Source organism: Myxocyprinus asiaticus, chromosome 41 (genome assembly GCF_019703515.2).
Source record: "Myxocyprinus asiaticus isolate MX2 ecotype Aquarium Trade chromosome 41, UBuf_Myxa_2, whole genome shotgun sequence".
Lineage (NCBI taxonomy): Eukaryota > Metazoa > Chordata > Actinopteri > Cypriniformes > Catostomidae > Myxocyprinus > Myxocyprinus asiaticus.
Window position 1 is genome coordinate 13870121 of NC_059384.1, and position 18079 is coordinate 13888199.

Consider the following 18079-nt stretch of genomic DNA (forward strand, 5'->3'; position numbering starts at 1 on the left):
TGTGGCTGAAATTTTTCTTGGTCTACCTGACCTTGGCTTGGTATCAAGAGATCTCCGAATTTTCCACTTCTTAATAAGTGATTGAACAGTACTGACTGGCATTTTCAAGGCTTTGGATATCTTTTTATATCCTTTTTCATCTTTATATAGTTCCATTACCTTGTTATGCTTGTCTTTTGACAGTTCTTTTCTGCTCCCCATGGCTCAGTATCTAGCCTGCTCAGTGCATCCACGTGAGAGCTAACAAACTCATTGACTATTTATACACAGACACTAATTGCAATTTAAAAAGCCACAGGTGTGGGAAATTAACCTTTAATTATCATTTAAACCTATGTGTGTCACCTTGTGTGTCTGTAACAAGGCCAAACATTCAAGGGTATGTAAACTTTTGATCAGGGCCATTTGGGTGATTTCTGTTATCATTATGATTTAAAAAGGAGCCAGACAACTATGTGATGATTAATGGCTTCATATGATCACTATCCTTAAATAAAAGACATTTTTTTTGCATGATCAGTCATATTTTAAAAATCAATGCCAAAATTTCACAATTTCTGCCAGGGTATGCAAACTTTTGAGCACAACTGTGTGTATATATATATATATATATATATATATATATATATATATATATATATATATATATATATGTTTTAAAGACTCCCTGAAATCAAAAGCAAAGGGGCTTTTGTGGCTTTTAGTCCATGTTTGTTAGCTTTGAGGCATTTGAGATCTAAATGCTTGTGTACTCCTAAAAGTTGGCAAAAATAACTTATTAGAAATACGCATAAAATGTACAGTCTTTCTCTTCCTAAAAAATGCACCAAAAATATTGATGAGTCATCTGGCACCTTCGACTAACAACTGCAAATAGCATATCATGGTTCATGGCGTAAACTGTGGGCCATTGGCTATATAAAAAATCGAGCACTCCAATATGTCTTGTCCCAACTTCCTGTTTCAAAAGGAAAGGATCAAGCCATTTCATGGGGTCTGTTTGAGTTCCACCATTGCATATTTGTTTTAACGTGTGTATTTCATGCTTTTGCCACAAGAAATTATTTAGAAGAGAGATGTACCCGCCCTTCAAACCAGCCTCTAGTAGACCAGACGACACATTCTACTTTGATCCAGAATTCACAGCAAAAACTCCCAAAGGTACATCAGCTTAACCAACTTTAACCTTCTGTGTCTGATCCTTGATCTGCTACTGGTAAACTGTACGATTCTGTAATCCCCTTTCAGACAAATACACGATACCCAAAATCCAATGTAATTGAATGCTCATAGACCTTTTTAAATCTGTGTTGGATGATTTGATGGCGTATTTAATGATAAGATCAAAATGCTGTGTGTGTATTTGTCAGACTCACCAGGTGTACCCCCTAGTGCCAATGCCAATCAACTCTTCAGAGGTTTTAGTTTTGTGGCCATAACCTCAGAAGAGGAGTCTCAACCCATCCAGAGCAACAGTATGAGCTCTATAGTTCAGGTATACACACTCACTGGTAATGCATTTAAACTGCAGATTAAGGCTTTTTCCACACTGTGTATGCTGTAATACCTGTGATTTAAGGTCTGGCTATGAGTCAGGTTTTATGTCAGCATTACATCTGGTTATTTCCACTCTATAGCAGCTCCACAGAAATGTGTCTCAGTTCAGTGACGCATACGAGGTGAAGGAGGATATCGGAGTTGGCTCGTATTCCATCTGCAAACGCTGCATACAGAAAAGCACAGGCATGGAGTATGCAGTAAAGGTGAGGATAGTCACATTAAACTGACACAGTGGCTGGCTGTTTTTCATTGAGACAGATCTCTGCAGATAATGCAGCCAGCAACTGACTTCAAAAAGACTAAGGGGCCGTTCCCACCGAAAACATTTTGGCATCCTCCTGCATTGTTTTTCAATGTAAACACATGCTAGACGGATGTTTTTGACTGTTGCAGCATGTCTTGCTGCTTTTTTAGCATCTGATACAAGAGCGCCACGTTTTGAAATGCTGTGTCAAGTTAAAGATCTTCAAGTCTCGAGACACCTGCATTCGGTTCTATTCATTTGCGCTGCATCTAGCTTTTTTTAGCACAAGAATGTGTTTGATCTGAATGGTCCTGAAGAACATAAAGTAAAGAAAAGCATTACTACTACTATTGCTCAAACTTAGTGTAAGGGAACATACTGTATCCTGTCTGTAATAAAGGCAAAAAGCATACAATATATTAGAAATATAAGCATCTTGTTTATACTGTATAATGAGACTAAATTACTTTTTACTCCTTAAATGCATTAGAATTTTACCAAACATCTTACATGTGACCTGGCACGTACTATCACAAATGGATCTACAAAATGCCCAGATAGTGTAAAATGTTCAAAATATTTTCAAGACAATTAGAAAATAATAGAATTAAATATAATTTGATGTTTTATTTTTAATATATTTCTCAGGCACTTATTAAGTCTAAATAGATGCACAGCTTACATAATTTCAGTCATGTCATACTGTTCATGTGTTGTACTTGCTATAGTTTACTTCCATTGTTGTTTTTTCATCAAATAGCAATGTTAAATGTAAATCAAGTCAATCACTGTGCCACCTTGAGTAAGAAATAGCATGTATAATATGTATGTGTACACACATATGGAATACTGATAATTCACAATTGTTGTTAACTCATTTCTTCACAGAAAATCAATGTGATATAGTGTTTATTTGTATGAATATATTACTCATTTCTCTTGTAATAAACAAAGAAATGGCTATCATGTGATAGTAAACTTGTATAGGTATGAAATAATCATAAATATATAATTTATGGAAGGAAAAAAATGACACTTTTACATACTTAGGGTCTCTAATGACCCTATACACTTTTGGTACTTAACCATTATAAAAAAAATAAAAACAAAAAAATCTATTTTGGCTTTTTTTTGTGTGTGTGTGTTACATTATTTATAAGAGAAATATTGAGAATACTAAAGAGGTGTGGGCACAACTCCAAAACTTGGATGAGGTACAGGGGTTGGAATGGGGTCACTAAAGACCCGAGGTATGCGTTTAAGGGTTTTTACGTGTTTTGTCCAGAATCTTCTTTTTTTGTTTGTGTGGTTTGGCCTGTCTTGCATTATCTAAGACTTTTTTGCATTTATTTACTGCCTTCTTGAACCGTCAGTTTCCTGGACACTGTGATGCATCTGTATGTATTTGTTGTCTAGATAATCAATAAAGCTAAAAGGGATCCAACGGAGGAGGTGGAAATTCTGTTACGCTATGGACAACATCCAAATATAATCACCCTGAAAGACGTGAGTGTTTATAAACAAGGACACCGTCAGTTTCATTTTAATCTAGTATAAGGATGAGACAACACAATGCGTTGGCAGACTTTGAGCAATGTCTTACTGGTTAAACAGTTCTATTAAGGTAATGTCTTGTTCTGTTCAAACGGCATTGATGTGTTTACCTATATCGATTCTGCCAAAACTTCCGTTGTTGGATTGAGGGAATGACGTAATGAGTTCCTGCTCTTATTGTCTCTCTTGATAATTACTCTAAACAGGATATCCATCATTCATATTCTTTTAGCAATGTATTAGCATTACAGTATGTTTCCATACATTAGAAGTGATTGACTCAAAGGAAAGCATCCGTTTCATTGATCGGGTTCAAACACAAAATGCACTTTGTCGCAAATATAAACATCTGTATATTATCACATTGTCATCATGTATTGCAGAATTTATTTCTATAACATTAATGAAAATGATGTTATTCATGGAATATTTCAACTGATTATCTATGATTATCTTTAATATTTATTTATCTATTACTGTGGCACCATCTGCAGGTATATGATGATGGGCGCTCAGTGTATCTGGTGACAGAGCTGCTGAAGGGTGGAGAGCTGCTGGATAAGATCCTCAGACAGAAGTTCTTCTCAGAAAGGGAGGCCAGTGCTGTGTTGTACACCATCTCAAAGACTGTGGAGTACCTGCATGCTCAAGGGGTCTGTAGTCTATGTAGAGTCCGTATGAATTCTTTCTTTTCATGGAGCACAAAAGATGATGTTAGGCAGCATGTTGGTCTCATTAGCCATTCGCTTTCTTTGCACTTTTATTCCTGTACAATACAGTAAAAGTGAATGGTTACTGAGGCTGTCATTCTGCCTAAAATCTTATTTTCTGTTCCACAGAATTCCATAATAAATGATGACATAATTAAAAATTTTGAGTGAACTGTCCCTTTAAGATAAAACATTTGGCTGGCTCATGGATTTTCCTCTCATACCCAGGTGGTTCACAGGGATCTGAAGCCCAGTAACATCCTTTATGTTGATGAATCTGGGAATCCTGAGTCCATCCGGATTTGTGACTTTGGCTTCGCCAAGCAGTTGAGAGCAGAAAACGGTCTGCTGATGACACCCTGTTATACTGTTAACTTTGTGGCCCCAGAGGTACATTTAGCTGTTTTGCATGTGTATTGTGGCACAATGGTCTTTACAATTAATTTTGGTATTTTTGATCATAGCAAGTCTCTTTTCATTCCCCAGGTGCTGAAGAAACAGGGTTATGATGCTGCATGTGACATCTGGAGTCTAGGTGTCCTTCTGTACACAATGTTAACTGGGTAAGTGAACTACGGCAATCAAGAAAGTTGCACTATACTTTTTTAAAGGTGTTCTTGTTCAACTGACACTGAGCATTTTTTTTTTTAGATTTACTCCATTTGCTAATGGCCCAGAGGACACGCCTGAAGAGATTCTGGCTCGAATCGGCAGTGGGAAGTTTTCTCTTACAGGTGGATACTGGAATTCGGTTTCATCTGAGGCCAAGGTTGGTGTGGTACTACATGAGAGAAGCACCTGAAATATACACTCATTGAGCACTTTATTAAAAAACACCTGTACACCTACTTTCATGCGATTATCTAATCAGCCAATCATGTGGCAGCAGTACAGTGCATAAAATCAGGCAGATGCAGGTCAGGAGCTTCAGTTATTGTTCACGTCAACCATCAGAATTGAGAATTTCTGACAGATGGGTATTTCTGTAACTGCTGATCTCCTGGGATTTTCACACACAACAGTCTCTAGAGTTCAATCAGAATGGTGCCAAAAAACAAAAAAACATCCAGTGAGCGGCTGTTCTTCGGACAGAAACGTCTTGTTGATGAGAGAGGTCAATGGAGAATGGCCAGACTGGTTCGAGCTGACAGAAAGGCTGCGGTAACTCAGATAACCGCTGTGTAGAATTGTAGTGAGCAGACTAACATCTCAGAATGCACAACATGCCGAAACTTGAGGTGGATGGGCTACAACAGATGGGCTTCACTTTATTAGGACCATAGTGTCCCTAATAAATTGTTAAGTCAATGTACACTCTTCAGAGTTACCATGGAAAACCTGGAAATAACAGGGAATATTAAAGAAATGGGAAAGTGATGGAAATAAGTAAAATCTTAATTTTTAGAGAGATTCATATCATGTAATCATGAACAACTGGAAAGGTCTTGCAAATTCACTGCTCAGAAAATGTGGGAACCCCGACTCCTACACATCCTTCAGGACAAACCTCCTTAAAGGGCCACCATCTACAAATGATTGACACTGGAGATAGATGTATAACATAAATTATGACATCATACACCAGTTTATTGTTTTGTACAGGACTTGGTTTCAAAGATGTTGCATGTAGACCCCCATCAGAGACTAACGGCTGCCCAAGTGTTAAGGCATCCCTGGATCGTTCACAAAGACCAGCTCCCCAAATACCAGCTGAACAGACATGATGCCCCCCATCTGGTTAAGGTTTGGTGCTTTCCACACACTCTTTTCCCCTTAATATTTTACCATGCCCCTGAAATGGCATTGTTGTTGTTGTTTTGTTTTTTTTATTTCCCCCAACAAGGTTTACAACATGTCTTAATTCAATAGCACGTACAGTACATACCTATTTACATACATGCATACATAAATAAGTAAATAGATATAGATGAGTGAATCAGTAAATTAAAAAGGTACATAACGAGTAAAAACAGACATCACCAAAACATTTATCAATCAAAAAATCACATCACTATCTGCCATCCTGAAGAAAATCTCTTAATTCAATTTTTTTTTTGTCATCACTATTAACTCACATCAACCACATTATGGAAAGTAAAATTGAATATACTGTAAAATACATTAATTAAAGGTGCACTCAGTAATTTTTTCCTCATTAAAACGTTTTACTCCAAAAGAAATGAATTGTCATTTTGATACATATGCATAAAATCATTACCCCTCACAAGAGATGAGGACCCCAGTCATATCAGCCACCCTATTATTGGACACTTTCACTCATTGATTAAACAGTCATGGCTGACTGTGAATAGTGAATTTTTACAATGGCAATGATAACTGAAAATTATTGATGTACTTCTGCATCCACGACGCTAGGGGTCACTGTAAATCCAAATTACACAAACAAAAAAGTTACTGTATTAAAAAATAATACTAAACATTGTATAAACTGAACCAACAAAGTAATTTTTATACTGCACAACCAGACATATTGAACAAAACATAATATACTCTCAGTGCAGCCTATGTATACCCCTGTTGTTCTTTATATATAATTATTTAATTCTTTAGAATTTTTTTTTTTTTTTTTTACTGGTTCATCTAAATATTGCATGGTAAATTCAGTTCAGCAAGGTTTGTGTTAAATCTTTTCTCCTGTAGGGGGCGATGGCTGCTACCTACTCTGCCTTGAATAGGAATGTTCCTCCAGTGCTGGAGCCCGTGGGCTGTTCTATTCTCGCTCAGCGCAGAGGGGTGAAAAAACTGACCTCCACTGCTCTATGAGCACATACCTACCACCTCCAACCTCTAGCTTGGTTTGAGCACAGCCTAAACTCGGCTTGCTTGCTGCCCACCTTGCGTCAAGGCCTTGGAGCCAAGCGTAGATTCAGAGGACCCCTGGTGGACAATCAAAATCTTCCTTCTGTGGTTAAAACAAGGGCCAACAAAAATGTTTCGCCTGTCCAATAATTGCTGCCTCCAATCACAAACTGCTGAAGCATCAGGACAGTTCTGTGGACTTCATCTGAAGAGCAAACACTTGAGTACAGTATTATACATTAATATAAACATGCTGTATCTCAGCCATTATATTAAGCTAAGAATGTAATGTATTCAGGGAGGATGGGGATTTTACAGAGGGAACTTGTGATATTGTAACAAATTCCAACAGTTATAGGCACCGACGTGTGCTGCACACAGTTGGGAAAAGCTCCAGTTGTATGGAGGTGTTGTATGTGGGAAAAGTTCTGAGCTTTGGAATCAACACTGAATATTCAAATTAAATTGTATTCTGTTCTAACTTAAATCTGTTGCACTTGTCCCCTTTCTCAAATCAGGAAAGCCACTGATGTCCCACCAAATTATAATTGCTATGGTTTTCCCCAGCAAAATTTATTTTCCTATTAATCCTTGAACAAACTGGGAGGAAACCCTCTTAGCAGACCCAATAACACTGAAAGACAATTCACTTTTGTCTGAATGGTTGTAAGACAGCTGCTAGTGTTAGCTTAAAGGGATGGTTCACCCAAAAATGAAAATTCTGTCATTTACTCACCTTCATGTTCTTAATGTCTTCTGTGGAACATGAAAGGAGATTTTAGGCAGAATTACATCCTCAGTCACCATTCACTTTCATTGTATGGAGAGAAAAAAAAAAAAAAAAAGCAATGAAAGTGGATGGTAACTAAGGCTAACTTTCTGCCTAACATCTCCTTTTTGTCTTCCATGGAAGAAAGTCACAGAGAATAACATGAGGTTGAGTAAATAATTTGTAATTTTTGGGTGAACTATCCCTTTAATGTATTCTTTTTACAGGACAACAATGTGAAAGAGGTCCAAAGCACAATATTGCAGTGGAAGCCAACATGTAAGTAGCACAGAATATCAAATAGAGAACTCAGGTGAAATACAATACATAAATAAGCTGGAAAGGAAAATGTACACAGCTGTATCGCCTCACCTAAAAACCTGATGACCTGTGTATTTGTTGTATGTAGGAAATTATTGCTCAGAGATATATGTAGTGACTTTATGGAGTGACTACTCACAGCCTTGACATATTTTTATAAATGTGCATGGGCAAGATGTGATATTAGCTTGTAGCTTTGTGGAAGTGGATGTTTATGAGCATGATTGAGGATTTCCCCTTCATTTTTAACCACTTCTAATTCCTTGAAGGTTTTTTTTTCTTCTTCTTCTTTCTTCTGAGCAAGTTTAAATTTGTTGTACATTTTCATTTAATCTCAGTTTTATTTTTCCTGTCTTGGAAGATTGCTGGAAAAATTTTGCTATCCATGTAAGCAAGCTGCTATCCTGTTCATTTTGTACGTGTAGAAAATAAAGTTGCAATTTTTACAAAAACACTTTAATATGATTATGAATTTTATTTGCAGTGTTTTAGTGTAAAGTCAACAAAGAGTAAAAATCAGCCAGTTAACCCTCCTTTATACACATTCCTGATCTTTTTATGCATGATTCATTTGTGCAGTATGTGTAAAATGTAACAAAATGTCAATTTAACTTGCTCCACATCTGAAATGACTACTTTTGGGTTGGCATCACCAATCCCTTTTATTTTTTAACCCTTCCTGAGTCCCTTTAACCTCCATTCTTGCATTTAACACCCACATCTGGGATACAATCAAGTCACCACCAGCACCTGTGCACTCAAAATACATATAAAATGATTTTAGAATGTCTTTGCAGCTAAACATTAATATGAATACCAAAACAGAGGTCTATGTTTATATTTTCTACCTTGATTCAGCGGTAACACTTTACAATAAGGTTACATTTATTAACATTAGTTAACATGAACTAACAATGAACAATACTTTCATATCATTTATTAATCTTGCTTAATGTTAATTTCAAGAAATAGTAATACAATACATGTTTTAAATGAAAAGTTGTATATGTTAACAGTTATTGCACTATGAAGTAACAATGAGCAATTGTATTTTTATTAACAAGCATTAACAACATCTAATGCATTAACTAATGTTAACGATTGAAACCTTATTGTAAAGTGCTATTGATAAAACAAAAAGACAAAGGTATGTACAATTTATCTTTGTGTTCTGTCTTGAATACAGAAGTCTACTTAACATGCAATTTGCTCAACAGTGTAGCTGTGAAATGGCATTGCACCCTTGGGTTTAACCAATAACTTGACTAATCAAGTGCTCATTTTCCTCAGGTAAAGAAATTTTTTTCTCTCTCTCTCTCTCTAATGAGGCAATGGCCTAAAAATAACAAATGTGAGAGAGAAAAAAAAACTATGCATGTACATTTAAAGAAAGAAATACTCAGTGGCCCCATAAAGTATTTGGACACTTCAATCACACTTAAAATATATGAATTTAATTGCATTAGAAAAGATATAAAACCAAGCGGCATCTGCAAATAAATGATATTATTTGACTTCTCTCAGAACTAAAACTAACTCGTCCCCTGGTAATTTAATGAATGTATGAAATTCCGCTAACATTTGTAGACAGGTGGTAGAGCAGGTTGTCCGCTAATTGCAGGGTTAGCGGTTTGATTCCCGGCCCACATGACTCCTACATGTGGCAGCTCTGCTGTCATTGGTGTGTGTGTGTGTGAATGGGTGAATGAGACACAGTGTAAAGCGCTTTGTAGAACCGCTAAGGTTTAAAAAAGGCGCTATATAAGTGCAGACCATTTACTGTTGGCTATATTTCTTTCAAATAAATTCTGCTTGGTTTGATATTTTAGTTAATGATGCAAAGACTAAGTTTGGTTTAAGTGTGTATATACTTCTGATGCTGTGAGTAGCTAACTGATATCTTACTGGCTCATTGTTCAAGCATCAGCCTGGCTTGTGTCCATCTTCTCTTCATGATTATCTTGGAGAAGTTCCTTTTCCAGAACAATCTGTGCTTCTCCAGACTCCACAGCCTCGACTGTAGATTCCACTGCCGATGGATTAATTGAACTCTCAGCCAAAGTTTCCATTTCACTTTCACTGAGCGGCTCCATTCCGTCCTCCACCGGCCCGATTTCAAGTGTTATTCCTTCTTCATAGTTTTTCTGTTGTGTCGACACACTGGCTAGACTCTTTCTGCCATGTTTTGGTTTGTTCTCAGCTGACTTTAGCTCCATTTGATCATGTGTCTGCATGTGTGGCACGTAGCTTCGCTGTGTAAGATAGATTTGACAGATTGCTCGGTAGTATGGGGTTACCACAATGTTTGAGATGCCTTATTACACCTCTTACATGGGAGTCTTTTCCCAGGATGATATTTTTTGAGGTGGTGAGCAAGGGAACCTCTGAGTTGAAAGCCCTTTTCACAAATGGGGCAGATGTATGTATGTTTGGATGAGTGATTCTTCAAATGAGCAAGAAGAGCATCTTTGTAGCCGAAGCATCTAGGGCATGAGTCACACAAATATGACAAAAGAGTGTCTGTATCCTTGTGAACTTTCTGGTGAAATGTCAAAAGCTCTTTCGCAGGAAAGCCCTTTCCACACTGGTGACAAATTAACTTTCCATCCTTAGTGTGTGTAGCTCGATGCTGCAAAAGGAGAGGCATAGTATAAAACTTCTCCCCACAAGAACAAATGAAAATCTTCTCTTTAACCACTGATTTAGTCACAAAAGTCTTCTTAGAAGGTTCAGCCTGTCGATGCTTCATAAGGTTACGTCTTCTAAGAAAACTTCTTCCCACAAGATGAAGAACTGATCAACTTTACTGCTTTACCACCATTCTCTTGAACCACAGGTTTAGTAAAACTGGCCATATATACATCCATCTCATCAGTAAGAGCCAGTTCAATCTCCTCATAATCAAAACACTCATCCAGTGAGAGGTTCTGCTCTTCTTTTTTGGCTGCCATGCTGGCACTTAAGTCATATTCAAGAGGCTCCTCTTTGACATCAGCAAGTGAAATGGTCTCACCGATGGTGATTTTGTATGTGTCACCTACCACATTCTCATCTTCGGCCTCCTGTCAGATAAAAAGCAATACAGGAGTTGATGAAGTACATAAGTGGCATAACTGCATTTAACATAGAATAAAACTTAAAATAACATCTTGAAATAATTACAATAACTGTGAATAAAATGATGCAATATAATTTACTTTCCAACCCTCCCCCAACTACTACATTCTATCTACTTAGGAAAATGCTTTTTTATTATAAAGTAACGCTAAATATAACATTATACAGGTGCATCTCAGAAAATTAGAATATTGTGGAAAAGTTATTTTTTTTCCGTAATTTAATTAAAAAAGTGGAACTTTCATATATTCTAGATTCATTAAACATGAAGTGAAATATTTCAAGCCTTTTTTTTTTTTAATCTTGATGATTATGGCTTACAGCTCATGGAAATCAAAAATCCAGTATCTCAAAATATTAGAATAAGGAATTTTGCACGAATTACAGTGGCAGTGTCGCATTCCTAGTGTCAAGCCACTCCTGAACCAGAGACAACGTCAGAAGCTTCTTACCTGGTCTAAGAAGAAAAAGAACTCCAAAGTCCTCTTTTCAGATGAAAGTAAATTTTGCATTTCATTTGGAAATCAAGGTCCCAGAGTCTGGAGGAAGAGTGGAGAGGCACAGAATCCAAGCTGCTTGAAGTCCAGTGTGAAGTTTCCACAGTCAGTGATGATTTGGGGTGCCATGTCATCTGCTGGTGTTGGTCCTGGTGTTGGTCCACTGTGTTTTCTCAAGTCGAGAGTCAATGCAGCCGTCTACCAGGAGATTGTAGAGCACTTCATGCTTCCATCTGCTGACAAGCTTTATGGAGATGCTGATTTCCTTTTCCAGCATGACTTGGCACCTGCCCACAGTGCCAAAACTACTAGTAACTGGTTTGCTGACCATGGTATTACTGTGCTTGATTGGCCAGCCAACTCGCCTGACCTGAACCCCATAGAGAATCTATGGGGTATTGTCAAGAGGAAAATGAGAGACACCAGACCCAACAATACAGACGAGCTGAAGGCCGCTATCAAAGCAACATGGGCTTCCATAACACCTCAGCAGTGCCACAGGCTGATTGCTTCCATGCCACGCCACATTGATGCAGTAATTCATGCAAAAGGAGCCACGACCAAGTATTGAGTGCATAAATAAACATACTTTTCAGAAATTCGACATTTCTGTATTATAAATGCTTTATTCTAATCCTTCAGCTGTCATAGAAACGTAAACAGACGTACATTTGAACATATTATTTTACATTTTAACTGTACTTCACATACATAATAATTTTTTTATATATATTTGTAACCCAGGTAAAGTACTTAAAAGTAATAACTTTCATTGAAAGTCAGTAATTGTAATCTGATTACAAGATTTAAAATGTATTGCATTACACTACTTTTTGTGACTTAAAGTAATTAGATTACAGTAACTAATTACTTTGAAATCCAGTTACACCCAACACTGATTATACATAAATAAAATTAATATAAATTATTATACATAATTATATGTATGACACATTAAATAATAATGTAAAAACAAATGATAGTAATAATTAAAATTAATTTACATCAATTAACAGAGAAAGTAAAAGGGTTAAATTATACGGCTTAAAACGGGAAAATAATTGTATATTAATTACATTATCATACTTTACATTACCTAGCATTAATTGCCCAGTTCCTTTGTTTTGTTATTTAACAATCTTACCTTGTTTTGTATTTCGTTTTCAGTAAGAGAAGATTGATTAATAGAAAAGATCATGGGAACAGCATCGACGGGGCTCCAGTTTTGGCTGGTGCTGCGTGTTCAGCTCCTCCACCCTCCACTTAGAGCCCCTCATAGTCCCAGGAGCAGCTGGATGAAGAACACCCCAAAAAAAAAAACAAAAAAAAAAAAAACACACTACTACTATCACCTATATATGACACACTAATTATTATACCATATTAATGTAAATCCATTTAACATATACCTTTCTATCTGCATACGTATATGCACATACACTACATACACACCTATAAGAACCCACACAAACATATACATACCTACTTCTCTTTCTGTCTCACCCTAGGCCTATACATATCCCTATATCTGTATTATTAAACTTGTAGATTTCTGACACTGTCAATGCTGAACTGGTTCCCATTTCTGCCTTTAAATTATTCCTTAATGTTAGCATTTCCCCTCCTTTCCTCCTCACTTCCTCCATTATTTTTTCCCTTTACCCTATACGCCTCCTGCAATGAATTAATGCATGTTCTAGCGGGCCCATTCTCCACACCACTCACTCTCCTGTTGGATATTTTCCTATTAAATGCAACATTTTATTTAATCCTGTATGCCCTAATCTCATTCTTGATATTGTGTTTTCTTCAACCCTATTCCTATAAGAACATCATCCTCTCCCTACTGTTGGTTGTACTATATATATATAAACGTCTACCCTTTGTATCACTATCCCATTCATTCTGCCATTCTTTGTATACTCCCTTTTTAATAATGAATTTAATCTCTGATTTGCTATGTGATATTTGAAAATCAATTACACTCTTCTCTACAGCCTGCTTTGCCAACCGATCTGCTTCCTTGTTTCACTCTATACCCACATGAGCCGGGACCCACAAGAATCTTACATCTTATGTATTGCCCTGATGTAATCTATACAAACACTGCAAAATTTCCTGAATTATAATTTACCTACTATCTGACTGTTGAGCTTCAAGACTTAAAAGAGCAAAACTGGAGTCCGAGCAAATGATTGTATGATTTAACCGTATATCCTTAATCCATTGAACTGCCATCATAATAGAAACAGGGTCCCCCTTATAAACTGGTAGGTAATCAGATATTCTTTTCCACACTGAAATTTCCTTTTTAGGCATTGTATATGCAATCCCTACATATTCTGTTTCTGGATCATTTGATGCATCTGTGAATATAGTATCTAATTTCGCCAACTGATTATTAGATGCTGATCCATACACAATACAACCATAATCCTATACTGACCTAATCATTGATACATACAGGTGCATCTCAATAAATTAGAATGTCATGGAAAAGTTCATTTATTTCAGTAATTCAACTCAAATTGTGAAACTCGTGTATTAAATAAATTCAATGCACACAGACTGAAGTAGTTTAAGTCTTTGGTTTTTTAATTGTGATGATTTTGGCTCACATTTAACAAAAACCCACCAATTCACTATCTCAAAAAATTAGAATACATCAGAAGACCAATAAAAAAAAAAAAACATTTTTAGTGAATTGTTGGCCTTCTGGAAAGTATGTTCATTTACTGTATATGTACTCAGTACTTGGTAGGGGCTCCTTTTGCTTTAATTACTGCCTCAATTCGGCGTGGCATGGAGGTGATCAGTTTGTGGCACTGCTGAGGTGGTATGGAAGCCCAGGTTTCTTTGACAGTGGCCTTCAGCTCATCTGCATTTTTTGGTCTCTTGTTTCTCATTTTCCTCTTGACAATACCCCATAGATTCTCTATGGGGTTCAGGTCTGGCGAGTTTGCTGGCCAGTCAAGCACACCAACACCATGGTCATTTAACCAACTTTTGGTGCTTTTGGCAGTGTGGGCAGGTGCCATATCCTGCTGGAAAATGAAATCAGCATCTTTAAAAAGCTGGTCAGCAGAAGGAAGCATGAAGTGCTCCAAAATTTCTTGGTAAACGGGTGCAGTGACTTTGGTTTTCAAAAAACACAATGGACCAACACCAGCAGATGACACTGCACCCCAAATCATCACAGACTGTGGAAACTTAACACTGGACTTCAAGCAACTTGGGCTATGAGCTTCTCCACCCTTCCTCCAGACTCTAGGACCTTGGTTTCCAAATGAAATACAAAACTTGCTCTTATCTGAAAAGAGGACTTTGGACCACTGGGCAACAGTCCAGTTCTTCTCCTTAGCCCAGGTAAGACGCCTCTGACGTTGTCTGTGGTTCAGGAGTGGCTTAACAAGAGGAATACGACAACTGTAGCCAAATTCCTTGACACGTCTGTGTGTGGTGGCTCTTGATGCCTTGACCCCAGCCTCAGTCCATTCCTTGTGAAGTTCACCCAAATTCTTGAATCGATATTGCTTGACAATCCTCATAAGGCTGCGGTTCTCTCGGTTGGTTGTGCATCTTTTTCTTCCACACTTTTTCCTTCCACTCAACTTTCTGTTAACATGCTTGGATACAACACTCTGTGAACAGCCAGCTTCTTTGGCAATGAATGTTTGTGGCTTACCCTCCTTGTGAAGGGCGTCAATGATTTTCTTCTGGACAACTGTCAGATCAGCAGTCTTCCCCATGATTGTGTAGCCTAGTGAACCAAACTGAGAGACCATTTTGAAGGCTCAGGAAACCTTTGCAGGTGTTTTGAGTTGATTAGCTGATTGGCATGTCACCATATTCTAATTTTTTGAGATAGTGAATTGGTGGGTTTTTGTTAAATGTGAGCCAAAATCATCACAATTAAAAGAACCAAAGACTTAAACTACTTCAGTCTGTGTGCATTGAATTTATTTAATACACAAGTTTCACAATTTGAGTTGAATTACTGAAATAAATGAACTTTTCCACGACATTCTAATTTATTGAGATGCACCTGTATATAGTTTTCAATTCGCTTGCATTTCTCTACAATTTTATCTATATGCCCTTTACAAGTTAACCTGCTATCAAACCACAAACCTAAGAATCTAACAATAGATACTAGCTGTAATACTTTATTGTATACTTTAAAATTAAGATCCTTAGGGGCCTGGGTTGCTCAGCGAGTATTGAGGCTGACTACCACCCCTGGAATCGTGAGTTTGAATCCAGGGTATGCTGAGTGACTCCAGCCAGGTCTCCTAAGCAACCAAATTGGCCCGGTTGCTAGGGAGGGAAGAGTTACACGGGGTAACCTCCTTGTGATCACGATTAGTGGTTCTCTCTCAATGGGTTGTGTGGTATGTTGTGTGTGGATCGCGGAGAATAGCATGAGCCTCCACATGCTGTGAGTCTCTGCGGTGTCTTTTCCGCTGAAAACTTAAATCCCTAACTTCTTTTAATGCCGTATGCATCTGTACACTATATTCTATATTCCTGCCTCTAAACCAAAGAGCCCCATCATCCACGAACTATGATTTACCTATATTTCTATATATCTGAAAATACATCATTAATCATGATGATAAATAACACTTCCATGGGGAGTTCCATTTTCTGCCAAACCTGAAGAAGATACTGATTCTCCAACTTTCACCTTAATCACTCTTTCCAAAAGAAATTCTTTCATTCCATTAAATATTCTTTCACCTATACCCATTTGACATTGTTTCACCAATAATCCATCTCTCCATAACATATTGTACGCCCTTTCAGCATAAAAAAATACTGTTACCACTGTGTCTATCATTGCTTTCCTGATATCATCCTCTAGACACATTACTGGATTCATCATTCCTCGCCCATACTTGAACCCACTCCGATATGGAGAAAAAACGTTCCTTTTCCAAATAATACATCAGCCTATCTGTTACCATCCTTTCTATGACTGCATAAATAAGATGTGAGGGCTATTGGTCTATAATTCAATCTTTCCCTGTTTTCCAATTCTGGGGTAAAATTCCTTCCACCCAATTGTAATATTTCAGTATTACCATTAGTGCTTTCTCGCTTAAATATTTCATCATATTATAACTAATTTCATCTTGACCGGGAGTTGATCATTTCATTCTCCGTAATGCTCTTTTTAATTCAACCATTTGTCCAACAGATTACTCATTGCTTCTCTTTTTCCCTTTAAACTCTTTAACTATGCCTTCTCCACTTTCCTTTCTTCAGTCAGAGCTAAGAAAACAAATCTCCACGCTGTTTCTTCTGATGTAACTCCCAGATGTTAATGATGACATTTTCGACCCCTATTGAATAGGAGGTAAAAGGCAGTATAACGCAACTCTTTGATGTTCTTTATTAAAGGAATAGTTCACCCAAAAATGAAAATTCTCTTATTTACTCACCCTCATGCCATCCCAGATGTGTATGACTTTCTTTCTTCTGCAGAACACAAACGAAGATTTTTAGAAGAATATCTCAGCTCTGTAGGTCCATACATTGCAAATGAATGGTGACTAAAACTTTGAAGGTCCAAAAAGCATATAAAAGCAGCATAAAAGTAATCTATATGACTCCAGTGGTTAAATCCATACCTGCGTCCGAAACCGTCTACTGTCACAGTATGCACTGTATTTGATGAAAGACACACTTCTCAGCTGGTAAAACAGTACTTTCTTTTGCGAGTAGTATGAATACATTTTGTACATAATTAATCCGGGGAGGTTGGTATCAGCTCCCGAGTGAGTATGGGATCATCAATTCTCCAATCGATCCGCACTTTATGATCTTCATGAATACTGAGGATTCGGACACACTATGCATTGGCTTACTGTTTCTGGCATACTATATAGTAGGGAAGTATGGATTTTCGGATGCAGCGTATGTCTTCAGAAGTAATTTGACAGGTGTGGGTGAGAAACAGATCAATATTTAAGTTCTTTTTACTCTAAATTCTCCTCTCTGCCCAGTAGGTGGCGATATGCACAAAGAATGCGAATCGGCAAAAACAAAAGAAGAAAGCGAAAGTGTGAAAATGTGAACTTTTGATTTAACCACTGGAGTCTCATGGATCACTTTTATGCTGCCTTTATATGCTTTTCGAACCTTAGAATTTCTGGCCACCATTGACTTGCATTGTAAGGACCTACAGAGCTAAGATATTTTTCTAAAAATCTTCATTTGTATTCAGCAGAATAAGCTACCCCTTTAATTAAAGAAAATTATTTATTTTTTAATTAAAGAAAATTAATTGTATTTATTAATGGTATTTGTTTTTTATAATTCATTATATCATGTCAAATATCATTATTTATATATTAATTGATATACATTTTACGTATATAGCATTAGATATAATTATGTTTTAAATAGTAATAATATACTGTATATATATAGTCAGCTTTTGATCTAGTTCAGGGTGTCAATAAAGTTTTCAGCTGTTGAATAA

At 37.0% G+C, this 18079-nt stretch overlaps 1 protein-coding gene across 6 annotated transcripts in view; it reads left to right on the forward strand.

The window, feature by feature from the left end:
* Positions 1-8424, forward strand: part of LOC127432121 (ribosomal protein S6 kinase alpha-3) — a 59464-nt gene extending 51040 nt beyond the window's left edge. For all 6 annotated transcript variants that reach the window (XM_051682932.1, XM_051682936.1, XM_051682934.1 and 3 more), the window contains 10 exons: positions 1059-1161; positions 1371-1495; positions 1638-1763; positions 3221-3310; positions 3853-4011; positions 4297-4458; positions 4555-4631; positions 4720-4837; positions 5671-5811; positions 6730-8424. In XM_051682932.1, coding sequence (XP_051538892.1) covers positions 1059-1161; positions 1371-1495; positions 1638-1763; positions 3221-3310; positions 3853-4011; positions 4297-4458; positions 4555-4631; positions 4720-4837; positions 5671-5811; positions 6730-6852 — 1224 coding nt within the window. In that variant the 3' untranslated portion in view covers positions 6853-8424. The remainder of the gene's footprint in view (positions 1-1058; positions 1162-1370; positions 1496-1637; positions 1764-3220; positions 3311-3852; positions 4012-4296; positions 4459-4554; positions 4632-4719; positions 4838-5670; positions 5812-6729) is intronic.
* The last annotated feature ends 9655 nt before the right edge of the window (positions 8425-18079 follow it).